Source organism: Martes martes (genome assembly GCF_963455335.1).
Source record: "Martes martes genome assembly, chromosome: 6".
In the NCBI taxonomy this organism is placed as follows: domain Eukaryota; kingdom Metazoa; phylum Chordata; class Mammalia; order Carnivora; family Mustelidae; genus Martes; species Martes martes.
This window is the reverse complement of record NC_137893.1, coordinates 26,402,902-26,416,456: the sequence shown is the minus strand read 5'-3', so window position 1 is coordinate 26,416,456 and position 13,555 is coordinate 26,402,902. Positions and strand designations below refer to the sequence as shown.

Below are 13,555 nucleotides of genomic sequence, written 5' to 3'. Positions count from 1 at the left end.
CCGTGTGGCCTGTGTGGCAAGTTAGACTACCTGTACAATGTGTGCAGCTTCCCCCCTGCCCCGGCCCCAAACACCATAGACCAATGTAGGACAGAGCAGCTGCTTAAATCTAGATGTGAAAATTAGCTTAGGAAAGAGAACTCACAATTAGAGGCCAATTTTTTTGGTAGGCACTTTTGTAAACATTATAATGTTTATTCCTAATTACCACCTATGAGATGAGAGTTGGGATTTGAACCTGGGCCTGAGTCACTTTTCCTGAAGCTGAGCCCCTACTCATGGTGTCTTTTCACTTTCCATTGCTCAGTGGGAGACCTCAGTGGGAAAGTAGGGCTAGATGCTGTACACGCTTGAACATGTTCTGGACCGAGTGGGAACGACTCAGCTGCCTGGATCTCAGACTTAGCACTGGTCTAAGAAAAAGGCTGCCTCTAGCTCATCTATGCAGAAGTATTCTTTTTTTCCTTTTCCTGCCACGGTGGTCGGCAGGTACGTGGCGGTTAGCCAGTGTTTGCGTGTCTCGGCGGAGGGGATGTCAGTTCCACGAGTGCAGATAGGCAGGGGCACCCTTTTCCTCTGGGGAAGGGTGGCAGTGGGGAGGCAACCAGGTGCATCCTAGGCTCAATGACAGCCACGCTGTAGGCAGTGCTTACTGACACTTTACCAGAATATATGATTCTTGATTTGAAAAACTGAAGTAGCCAGCTTTCTGCTCTGTTGGTAATGTAGTGATGTACTTGACGGCAAACCGTGTGTTTGATTTTAGGCCACATTTTGAGACGTAGAGCGCTGAAGAAAAGCACAAATGTGTATGATTTGGAACACAGGACTTCTCTGGGAAAGGACAAGTTAATGGAACAATGAAGCAATCTTTTAAGACTTTCAAAGGTTAAGATACTTCATACAAAATCGAGAGGAGTTATTTTTGTCATCTGAAGCAAGATGAAGAAGAAACGGTTTTCTTCTCATAAATCAGATCAGCATTTCCCAAACTGATGCCTAAAGGAAGTATTTCAGGAGACCGAATGCCTTGAGATTGTATGAATGGTGGTTTGAGGAACAGTGCACCCTCCTCTTTAAGATTTGGGGTGGTAAAGGTAAGGGACCAAAACTGTTTTAGGTGTGACTGTTTCTAAGAAGTGGTCTGTGGGGGAAGAACAGCTTGGGAAATGCTGAAATTTCTGATTTGAAGGTAAGTTTGGATAAACGTATCTGGATCGTTCACTCATGTGGGTTTTATATGCCAGGTGCTCACACGTCCAGGGATAACTTTGTAACCAGATTGATGGGCCAATAATCTGAAGCTTCTGGTCCAATTTTTTTTTTCAGTGTTAAGTATCCAAATCAAAAGAGCCCTTGCTCCCATGACCAGCCGACTAGTTAATACCGAAGCCCGTGAGCTGCCTCTAATCGCTTCATCCCCATAAACACGGCAGCTGGAATGGATGCACGCACCTTCTTCTCAGTGCTAATGTTCTAGGGTTTCCCTGTTCGGAAACTGATGTGTATGGAAAGGAGAACTACTTTTTTGGGGAGGGGGGTGTACATTTATTTTTATTTTTACTTCTTAAAAAGATTTTATTTATTTATTTGACAGTACAAGCAGGCAGAGGGAGAGGGAGAAGCAGGCTCCTTGCAGAGCTGAGAGCCCGATGTGGGGCTCGATCCCAGGGTCCTGGGATCGTGACCTGAGCTGAAGGCATGTGCTTAATCCACTGAGGCACCCAGGTGCTCGGCGAACTGCTTATTCCAATAGAAAAGTGACATGATCCAGAGTGAGGGCCCCTCAACACACAGGAACCAGAAACAAAGCCTCCCATTCTTAAATAACATTTATTATTGTTGCAAAGAGGTCTTGTTCATGAGAACAGTTCTCACATTTGAAGATATATTGGTTATGGTTATAGAAGCAGGTTTCACTGAGTGCTCTAGATGAAGGAGGCCTGACTACGACTCTGAATTCAGCAATCTAATATTCACAATGTGTTGGCTGCCACTTAGCTATTTATCCAAACATGCCTTTTTAAATTTTTTTTTTTTAAAACATGTGCCTGCACAGGGTGGAAAAAAAAAACACCAAGGGCTTGCTAAAAAGGAGAAGCCTAAAAAAGATAAAATTCCCGCAGCAGTTCTGTTCCACTGCAGTCTGTGAGTGCAGGAACGGTGTCCGTGTGGGGAAGCATTACGCCCAGTGGTTTCTCCGTGTGGACGGTGTGAAAGCCCTTGAGGTTTTCTGCGGCTGTCAGGAGGGAGCGGGAGAGTCCGTTCACTGAATCCAGTCGATGTTCAGGCACCGCGCTATGAACGCAAACATATCTGAGACCTCTTCTATCACTTTGGCTGTGGGCTTCCCGGCCCCGTGGCCGGCCTTGGTGTCCACGTGGATAAGCAGGGGGTTGCTCTGCTTCCGGCTCCGACCCACGACGTACTGGAGGGTGGCGATGAACTTCAGGGAGTGGAGCGGGACCACGCGGTCGTCGTGGTCGGCGGTGAGGAGAAGCATGGACGGATACTGGATGTCGTCTGCCTCCGGAAGCTTCACGTTGTGCAACGGAGAGTATCTGAAAGGCAAAGGCAGTTTCGTGGGGCCGGACGGCAGAGGCAGAGTGGTGTGTCCACGGGGCTGATTGAGGAAGGTGGGTGGGTGGATGGGTGCAGTAGGCCCTGTAGTTATAGCCTAACTTCACTAGTAATGACCGTGGCTAACTAGTACCCAGGTGCCCACCGCCGTTCTGTGTGCAGCACCGTGGAGGTCATAGCTGGCCGGGCTATGGCAAACTGGGGAGATGCATCATGGATGTGGCTCCTGCTTTGGAAGGCTGGGTAAAGGAGAAACTCGCGGGGCTGCTGAGATAACCCTAACTGCAGGTGCACACTTGCGTCTCGAACTGTTCTGCATTCTTCAGGCTGACTTTCTCACGACTACCAAGTAGATGGGCTTTAAAGCCACTGACCGTGGGTTTAACTGGTGTCAGCCTTTCTTTTGTTGAAGCATACAGCCACTTTTTGCCCCTTTATCATCTATAAAACGTTTACTGCAGGCTCAGCGTGGCAGTCCCAGGAAGAACCCGGGTCCTGTCTGGGCCTCTGGCTGGCTCTTGAGGTTGGGCAGAAAGAAACGGCCTTAGGCTGATGGTGACAAAGCTGGTGGAGGAGCAGGGAGGCACCTTCTCAAGTACAACTTTTCAGGTACGGAAACAAAAGGGTTTTGAGAATAAAAGTCTGGTCAAATTAAATGGTAATTGATAGTAGTAGTTAAGTGAGGGGGTCTCTGGATTTTCTTTACATTTTACTCAATATGGACATCATGTTTCTCCGTGTTCAATCTTACTGAATATAATCGGCTATTTTAGGAGAGTTTTATTTTGGAGGGTAAATAGTCAAAAACAGTAAAATTTCTGCTCAGTTAACCAAGTCAAGACTGGAACGTTCTGGAGTATAGCCTCCCAATAGATAATGTGGGGGTGGCAATGGATCGGTTTTCTGACCTCATGTCAGAGTGTTCTTGGATCAACCCCAGCCTTCTAGATCAAGGTTAGTTCTTGGGGAAAAAGGTTTGGAAAACTGAGAATTTCTACAGGAAATTTATCCAAGCTATTCCCAAACGTGGAAATCCAGCTCCATCATTGGGCAGGGGGGAGGGCTTTAAGCTCCAGACGGTGCTCCACGGAACAAGCTGCTGGGTCTGAGCGGCTCCCGCCCAGTCGGCCCCCTCTGGCTCAACTGTACTCTGCTCCTCTGGGAGCAGCGGGGGTGAGGGGAATACAGCCCCGTGAGAGCGAGGTTGGAAAAGTAAAGTCTAAAGTAGGAATACCACAGACAACTTGAAAGATTAAATTACTTTTCTTTCCCAAATTAATTTTAGAAGTATTAGGTTCCATTGAACATTTTGTTGCCTTTGATACACAATTCGGTCAGTATTTTGAATTGAGTTTAGATGAGACTCCCTAAGCATGTATGTTCTTTACCTTAATTTGAACAATAGCTTCTTATTTAGCTTTTGCTGGTACTTGTCAATGAGGTTATTTCAGTGATAAAACTTTGGTCATTTTAGTTGAAGAGCTAAAAACCACAAAAATCACATAAAATGAAAGAAAAAGCTTGATGGGAGAAATAATTGTAATGAAATGTGGAGCTGACTGAGAAGACTGGGACAGGGGACACAGGCAGTTCTCATTGCTGATGTCGGTCCCCAAGCCCCTGCACGTGGGAAGTGAAGACAGGGAACAGCCAGAAAGAACGTAGCTTGTGGTCACGAGAGTCTGAATGTCTGCCATTTTCCCACTGGTCTTGCCAGAGCAGCTGAAGGATAGGAATGCAGTTGTACCATATTTTAATAACGTGATCTGCAGTTTCAAATATATATGGTTATACCGAGAGAACAAAATAAATTTAATGTACCTGCACATATCTCTCTTTCCTTCTTAAAATCCCATACATAGATATAAAGTACACTGACACCTTTTTCTATTAGTTTTTGATTGCTATGGTAACAAACTACTACAAGTTTGGCAGCTTTTTAGAATAACACAGATTTCTTATCTCACAGTTCTGTCAGCCAGAAGTCTGGGTTGCCTCAACTGGGTTCTCTGCTCTGGGTCTCAGGGCTGAAATCAAGGTGCTGGCTGGCTGGGCTCTTATCAGGAAATTCTGCGGAAAAAAAAATCTGTTTCCAGACTCATTCAGGCTGTGGGCAGAACTCCGCTCCCATGTGGTTACAGGACTGAGGTGTCCCTTTCTTTGATGACTGTTGGCTGGGGGCTGTTCTCAGGTTCTAGAGCCCCCTTCCTCCATCTTCAAAGCTGGCCATGACGGATCCAGTCCTTCTCTGGCTTCTAGTCTGACCTCCCTTTCTGCTGCATCCCCTGCCTCCAGTCGGAGAAAGTGCTCTTTCAGGGTTTGTCATTAGACTAGGCCCACTTCAGTAATCCGGGATTATCGCCTTATTTTAAGGTCAGCTGATTAGTAACCTTAATTTAATCTGCAAAGTCCCTTCACAGCGGCACTCAGCTTAGTGTCTGACTTGAAGAGACCAGGGGACAGGAATCTGGGGGTGGGAGGACATCTTTAGAATTCTGTCACATCTTGGTAGTTTGTTGTTTTTGTTAAAGACCAGATCAAAATAAGGAAGACAAATAGGTATTCCCATCACTTCCCCTACTTCTGCAGTAAATGATATGCAAATAGGAGACACCAAAAGGGACAAAGAGTCAAACACTTATCCTTCTGTTACAGTAGTATATCAAATCGTTAGCGACATGCACCACATGTATCACTATGAATTAAGACTTACTTGATAAGCCATTCAAAGTGTTGTTTGCTGTCCGAGCACCCATAATCAGTGGTCCAGGCGTGGCCGATGGTGTACTTATGGAACTTTAGCATGTCCATTACTCCCACTTGGGCAATAACGCAACCAAAGAGGTCAGGGCGCTGATTTGCACAAGCAGCTGAAACCAAGACAAAGAATGGAAAAGGAGGCAGTTTGTCATTAAACATCTAGATAAAGACAAATCAGTAAATGGTTGGTGTGGAGAAAAACCCCCATACATTTGGTGTTGGAAGTGTTGTAAGAACTATTCGTACAGTCCAAGGCAGGGCCTGTAAGCCAGCACAGGCTCTACCCACTACTGGCACACGTTCTTGTCCTATTTTTAAAATATTCATCTTTGTATACTTCAGTTACATAAATGTATTTCTTTGCTTGGATAAGTCAATATTTACTGAACATCCCACCATGTGCCTGGTGCTAGAGTCAGACCAGTGAAGGTTTTAGTGGGAAAGTTAAGTGAACAAGTGATTACAGTGTGGGAACCACCCCTGGGGGGGAGTTCAGGGGCTGTGGGGTGTGGGGCTGGGGTAAGGAGTTAGGGACGCTATGGGAGGAAGTCCCATCAAAGCTGGTGTGACGAACAGTGAGTCAAGGGAATCTGGACGTCTCCTACCTCTGGCAAAAAACCTAGTTCACACCCTGATTCTGAGTTCGGTGCTTATTCCTAATACCAGATTCTGAGTCCTACCCTGGGAGACCCTGATTCTCTCAGATATGAGGGGCAGGAATCTATCCCTTTAAATAAGCCTTTAGCACCCTGAGAAGGGAAATCCATTTTTGCAAGTTGTTCAAGGAACCAGGTTTGCCAACAGCTGTAAACCAGTAAGCTGAAAATATGAAGGAATTACTGAATGAAACAGGCCATTACTGAACAGCTCTCCCACTACTGGAATCAGATGGTATTTTCAATATCCTTTCCCATTAAATCTTAGATTTATTTGCGCTTCGTTCTTCTCTTCTACACTCTGCATATGGTCTACACGCAAATTCAGAACATGCCCAGAATCTCACCTCTGCCTGCAGCTTCCATCACCACACTCCAGGGCCAAGCCGCCACCGTGGCTCACCGGGACAGAGGCCTCCTACCTGGTGCCCACTTTTCTTCTCCTGCCTCCCTTAACACCATAACACGATCCGTCCAAGAGCGATCCCATTAAAAAATAAGTCAACTTATGACACTCCCCCAAAGGCTTCACATTTCCCAGAGTAAACCAGATCTGTTAGACTGGCTCTGAGGTTCTGCCTGATTTCGCCTCCTGCCACCTCTCCCGACAGGCTCCCTCACTCACTGTGCCCAGCAACAGCCAACCGTGGGCCTCTGCTCTGTTGCTAGAACACTCGGAGCCCTTGCTGGCCTCAGGTCCTTTGGTGTGTGTCGTCCGCCTCTGACCAGAATGAAAGTTCCACAGGGGCAGAGGTGTTAGTCTGTTTTGTTTGAAACCTATCAACGCCCTTTCTAAATTTCAACAAATGATTTTGGACATATATATGTTACCTACATGGGGAATTTTTTTTTTAAAGACTATATTCTATTGGGGTAAAGAGTAAGAACAGGTGTTCAGGTTTTGCAATGACTCAGTATATTTCAAGGATAAGGATACCAAGTGAATATGCGCCCCCCCATCCCCCCTTCCAAAACAGTGGATTTTCATGTGTGTTTTAAGTTGAGCCTACATTTGTACAACGGTCCCTCATATCTTTTTTTTTTTTTTTGGTCCCTCATATCTTAATGACATTGGATGGAGGGCCCAGCAAGCAAAGTCCAGGCTACCATAAATGTTCATTATAAGGTAAAACGTCATTAACTACCCCAAATGAGGAAAAGCTACTTAGAGGCCATACCACCAGGTTGAAGGAACAGAATCTAAAACCAGCATCACCACTTTGCAGCTGCGTGACACCAGGCAAGCGACTCAACCCCTATATGCCCCCGGGTCCTGGCAAATGGGACTCCTACTAGTTCCTGTCCCTCAAGCTGCGTGCATGACAAATGAGAGCGCGCACGCAAAGGGCTCAGCGCTGTGGCCGGCACACAAGGAACTCAGCGAGTGTGAATTAATACCATGAACGACTTCCTGCCTGTCCGCTGTGTGTCTGCATGCTAGCTGGCTCTCCTTCACCGCTCCTCTCTGCACCCATAGCACGGGTAATTCAACAACGTTTAGTGGTGATCGCTTCTTACAAGTTCTGAGTAACACAATCACAGGGGTTCTCAGGCTCAGTCCTGTGCTGGCTGAACCCTAGGAAGCTGTGGACCCAGTCTGTGGGGCAGGGGTCCCACCCAGTGTGCAGCCCCGAAGAGAACGGGGTGGGCGGGGGAGGAAAGCCTCTTGGGCTATCATGAATCAAGCCTGTGTCCAGTGGGTTCAGCTGGGTCACTCTGTGTCATTTACCAGATGCCCTGATACAAGAGGGTTTTGCTTTCCTTGCTCCCACCCATGAGCCAAAGAAAGTCAAGAGCTGTCTACGGACAGTGTAGCTGAAGACCCCAGGAATGTTAACTAGTAAGTACGATCGAATCCAGTTCTCACCCACTAAGAGGCCTCCGTTTGAACCTCCATTAATAGTCAGCCTCTTGGGAGAGGTGTAACCTTCCTTGATCAGATACTCCGCCGCGTGCTGAAAGTCATCAAAGCAGTTCTGTTTGTTTGCCAGGATGCCACCTGCAACGTGCCAAAGTGAAAGATGGTAAAGAAGCAAATCCTTAAAAACAACAGTAATAGAAGTTTCGCCTAAAGGGAATTCAGATGATAGGGCAGAGTTTCAACTATTGATTATTGACACCCAGCGGGCTAATCCCACATTTAGAAGAAATGCCTCAACTGAAATTTTGTTATGCATTTTGGAAACCCATTAACACCACAGTCACGAGTCCATAGGGTAGATCTGATCACTTGTGTCAGAGAACCACGAGGACGACGGAAGTAGGAAAGCAGGTAACCAAAAAGAACCTAGATTTTTAAAAAAAATTTTTTAGATTTTTTTTGTTTATTTATTTGACAGAGATCACAAGTAGGCAGAGAGACAGGCAGAGAGAGAAAGGGGGAAGCAGGGAGCCCGAAGTGGGGCTTGATCCCAGGACCCTGAGATTAGGACCTGAGCCGAAAGCAGAGGCTTAACCCACTGAGCCACCCAGGTGCCCCATGAACCTAGATTTTAAAGAGGCTAAGCTTGAGCTGTGTAGTGAGCAAGGACCCCGTCTCAGGGACGGATGGCTGTGAGCTCACAGGGGTGCTCCTCAGCCTTCCCGTTGGCAGGAGTTGGAAACTGTAAGGCTGAGAAATAAGGTGTTTGGTTTCGCCCCTCTTTAGGGAACGTAGTAAGCAGGAGTGAGGCGGGGAGGTGGGGGTACACAGAGCAGCCTGTTACGGTTTCTGAATCCTTAAATTAAGATCTGAGCCATCTTCCCAGAGAATCTGGATTTTCTCATCCGGTGCATAAAGCCACACAAAGAAATTATGTAAAGAGAGGAACATTTGTAAGGTCTTGGAATATCTGAGAGTAAAGGCCAAAAGCCAAAGACGTGCCCTCAACGGAAGAGACGTCTGAAGTAACTGCCTGGGACATGAACAAAAAACAGACATGGGTCTAATTAGATACTTGAGATTAACCACTTCTGCAGAAATTCAATTAAAGATGGAGCAGTGCTACCAAAGAAATTTTTTCATATCAAAACAAATGTTATTAAAATTTTAATAAGAAATTATCAGTGAATTAAAACAGCTAGAATTACTTAGTTTCCAGGAATAATATCATTTTGGGTATATGACTATATTTTTTAAAAGAGCATCAAATTTTAAACTCAATAAACAGAATGGAATTTAGATCTATCAATGTTTAGTATATGTGGGTCTAACTGAAAATATCTATTTCTGACCCCTTGACTGCCTAAATTTGGAGAAAGTTTATGAATCGGTCTAGAAATAGTCTACTTATAGATTCATTCAAGCTCCAAACTGCCCCCCCCCCCCAGGGCTTTTGGATAATTAAGCTGGTTAATTAATACAGAGATGAGGGGCACTGGTGCCTGTCACAGCATGGTGCACACCTGGTGGCCAGAGGAGGTTTATGGAGAAGAATCTGGGTTCTCCAGGAGAGGGCCACGGGACCAAGAGCCCATGCAGGGGTGTGTGTATGTATGTCACAAACGGTTTAACGAGTAAATGATGTGTGTTAGGCGGTCCAGACTTCACATATGGAATTGGAACATAAATATATGAGATGTAGAGATTATTTTTCTCTGATCATCTCTTAATATCATAGTATGATTTTAGTGTAATTAAACTCTCATATCAGGTCAGGGTCAAAATTATACAATGACAATTGATTCAGTCTGTAGGGATGACACCTGGGAGCAGTCGCCCTAATGACAGCGGGCAGGCGAGGAGCCCAAGTGTTAACGAGAAACACTCACTCTCGCTGAGATGCTCAAGTAGTTAGTATGCTGTCAGATGTCAGCCTTTGGGGTGCTTGCTGCATGTTCAGGGGGTCAGGCTTGGCCTTTCCTACATCTTGACATATAACAGGTACTTATGAAAAATCTCTTTACAGATCTACCCTCATCTTTGCAGACTGGATTTGGTGCAGAAAACCACAGCCTTTGGCCTCTGGTTCAGGAACGAGTGGATAAATGCAGGTCTTCTGCTCCTACTGTGGGAGAAGCCCCCCTTTGCCTGATGCCGCCTACCAGTGCCACGGCCTGGAGGCTACCTTTGTTCCAGTAGGCCTTCTTTTCCGGGATGGCAGATGATGAGAGTGGGGAGAAGTCTGGGGCTGCTGGGACTGAGAGTGTGTTCCCACACCCTCCTGTGGCTATTGGTTAGTCAAGAATTCCAGACACACAAGGCTGGGGGAAAGGATGTGCTTCATATGTAAAGAAATGGAAGAGAGAAGACTTTAAAAAAAAAAAGTGGACGGCCTGGGGAATGACGCTTACTCTGGAAGTAATATCCCCAGTGAAGTGAACACACGCTTCAGGAGGTTGGAGAATGGAGACTGAATCATAAAAAACAAGTGAGCTCTTGAGCCTAAAACCTGCACACGACAGAGTCACAGCCGTAATATTAGGAGGATGCTACTTCTTAGCAACATCGGGGAAATCCGAGAACGATAGCAAAAGGATGCTTGCTCTGGGAACAGGAAAGCTCTGTTTGGGACTGCTCCTTTTAAGAGAAAATGACCTGGTTGAAAACAGCCTTATAATGCTAACCAGAGAGCCTGGTCTTGACTCCGGAGAGATCGAATAAATGCCAAAAAGTGCCCTGCAGACCCGCTTCTGACCGTGATAGATAAAAATGGGCCCACATATTGCTAAAAAACCCAATTCTGATGATGCTCTATAGGGAATGCTTCTGAAAGTGTACTTCATTAAAATAAACAGAGTACAAAGGAAAACAAAATTGAACAAAACGGAGCTGTTTCTAGAGGAGCCGTGATGCCTGCAACACGTTTGAGCATCTCCTTATTTTTCGCTTGTCGAGCCAAAACGCCTGTCTGCTCCTAATCCCAGCAGCTCATTCAAACACATTGGTGGCTATGCTGTGTTTGTGTTTCTGTAGAGAAAATACCTCACCTTTATGCCACGTCTCTCCGTACTCGCCACCTCCTCGGATGTTGGCCACCGCAAGGACACCGCCCATGTGTCTCACAAAGATGAGCCTGGACACGCTGAGAAACAGTTCAAATAATGAAGCTTCCCTTAACCACCTGGTAAGGACCACGCTGTCTCTCTCTATCCAAAAAAATGTATTCCCGAAGACACTCCACATGTAATATTACTGAAATAGGAGTCCGGTAGTTTTATATCACTTGATTAAATTGCAAAATATAAAAGTCCTGATTAATGTGTAACTGCAAAGTTAACACATTTTCATATGCATTCAATATATCTCATTTTTCTGTGCTGGTAAATATTTTACGATAGGAACTGGGAATACACAGGTCATAATGCAAAGAGAGAAAGAACCAGAAGCTCTCATTTCATGCTGAATCTGTCTTTTCATATCGGCAAACTGAGTATCTCCAACTGAGTATCTCCAACCATGTGACACAGCCCTGGTGTGAACGGCTCTGGGCTTGCAGGAATCCTCAGTGGGGTCCCTGCTCCACGGTTTCTAGAATCTCTCCCCTCATTGTTCAAGTTGGAATAAAGAAAGCTGTTGCTGAAACTGGGATTTTAAAGAGGTGTTCCAGTTTTACAGACATTTAGATGCTGACCTAAGTAACTACCACAAGGTGTGAGAGGGGTTGAGGAGACCAAGGACATGGTCCAGAAAGGAAGCGTGGAGGTCTCAGGGCTGGAGAAAGTTTTCTAGAAATAAGCAGAATAAACTATAGCACAAAGCCATTAAGTCCTTTGGGAAATCTGGATTTTGTTTTCTCTTCCTCTTTCCACTCTGACCCTAATGGTGCTAAATGACATCCATCCATCATTTCTGCTAGCTAAAATTAATTATCATTCTCCCTCTTAGTAGCTGGGTAAATGCAGGCTTCTGTGACCTAGGGTTCTAGAAGGCCTTGAGTGCTGACTTCTTGGGTCTTGAGAACTCAGAGAAAAGGAGAATTGGGGGAGGTGGTCATACCACACAACTGGATTGGCCAAAGAGATTCTCAATCACTTGGTCTTCTCATCAACATTGTTCATGTACTCCTGATGGTCTCTACAGAAGCTCCCAGCATATCTGCTGGGTTCTGGGATAAAAATGGTACAGGTACCCTTCCTTTCTCATCTCTCAAGTCCCAGTGGACAGGATTAATAACCACTTGTACAAATGAACAAAGACAAGCAGTTTCAGCTATAGATCTGCTCAGGAACAGGGCTGTCCCCATGCAAGACGCACTGAAGGAACTAAGGGAAGTTGGGCTCCAGATGCGAGTCTCTTAAACTCACTCTCTGAAGGAAACACATGCTCACGGGCCCCACACTCAAGCATCACCATGACTTGAAACTGAAGCTTGAATTTCATCACTTTGAGTGATAAAGAAAGGCAAACGAGGCCACATTTTATTTTTTAAGGATTAGGTTAATCTAATGAACCAACAGGTACTGGTTTGCATTCTTAGACTAATCATCATAGAGAATAAATACGACGTGTGGTCTGACCGCACAGACATGGACATATGAATGAGAGGCCCACGTGACTGCCTGGGAAACCGGCAAGAGGTGGGCAGCCTGTCTGAGGCTCAGGCCCCGCCCCGAATCACGGCTGATGTGGAGGAAACACGGCCGAAGGCAGAATGGCCCTGCCGCGGGAAGGGGAATGAGGAACCACTGCGCTCCACCCTTTTAACTGGTTTCCTGTCAATGTATTCGTGTGATGATCTTCCAAAAATAGTGGGCTCCGTGATGATTTTACAAGTTCATCGGGTCCTCACCAACTAAAGGATAAAATCCAACTTTGTAACCAGATGTCCAAGGCGGTTCGCAATGTGGCTATAAGCTCCTGCGGGCCAGGGACCTTGTCCATACCTCATTAAATCCTCAACACTGAGCCAACAAAGGCTCAAAAACAAAGCAACAGTTTTCTTGTCTTCGTATGTGGGGTGGCCAGTTGGATCTACACTGATCCTATGTCCTGGTAGTCACCAGCCCATACATTTCTTCCCCAACAGGATCAGATTTTGTATGAGGCTCTATTCAGAAGTTGGCTCATGGCTGGTCTTACTGGTAGGAGACTCCTTGTTTTTACTAAAAATGCTCAGAGCAGATTCCACTTTAAACTGTGAATGGGATATTAAAACCAGGTTTGCAAATAACTGACAGAAGATAGTTATTTAAATAACAGCAAGTGTGGCAATGCAGATTTTTCCCCCTGAACCAAACTTATTGGGAAATAATCACATGAAAAGTTTAAAATGGATGAAGTAATAGCATATACAGAAAGTATACTTGTGGCTGAATGTTAAGATGGTCTATTTTAAGACTCTGTGGTGCTAAAAAATATAATCAGTAGCTGAAAAATCATTCTCTCTGAAGAGAATGCTGAGGGCAGTGGCGGGACAGCAAATGACAAACACTGCAGGGACAAGCTTCCTTCCGTCCAAACCTCGGCTAACCCTCCCCTTCCGTAGTCTCAGCATCTAGCTCTCAAACAACCTATTCACCGAAGACAAAAGATTAGCTTGTGATTCTGAATTCCTGACCAAAAGGGCATGTACTTAATATGCAAACTTGTCCCTCCACACAAAAAACCAAGAAATATACAGCCACATACATTTGAAAAA

General features: G+C 45.5%; 1 protein-coding gene and 1 long non-coding RNA gene across 2 annotated transcripts in view; one reads left to right on the top strand and one right to left on the bottom strand.

Moving 5' to 3' along the window:
• Positions 1–766: 766 nt before the first annotated feature.
• On the top strand, positions 767–11,671 carry LOC308344857. Its single transcript, XR_013967015.1, has 4 exons — positions 767–1,097; positions 3,042–3,189; positions 6,265–7,236; positions 9,884–11,671. It is a non-coding gene; the product is annotated as an uncharacterized lncRNA (long non-coding RNA).
• The window catches only part of PREP (prolyl endopeptidase), a 113,681-nt gene continuing 101,458 nt past the window's right edge, over positions 1,333–13,555 (bottom strand). Inside the window, exons 12-15 of the mRNA XM_080806672.1 lie at positions 10,905–10,999; positions 7,864–7,995; positions 5,294–5,450; positions 1,333–2,561 (exon numbers count right to left, since the gene is read on the bottom strand). Of these exons, the coding sequence (XP_080662798.1) occupies positions 2,267–2,561; positions 5,294–5,450; positions 7,864–7,995; positions 10,905–10,999 (679 nt within the window). The 3' untranslated portion in view covers positions 1,333–2,266. The remainder of the gene's footprint in view (positions 2,562–5,293; positions 5,451–7,863; positions 7,996–10,904; positions 11,000–13,555) is intronic.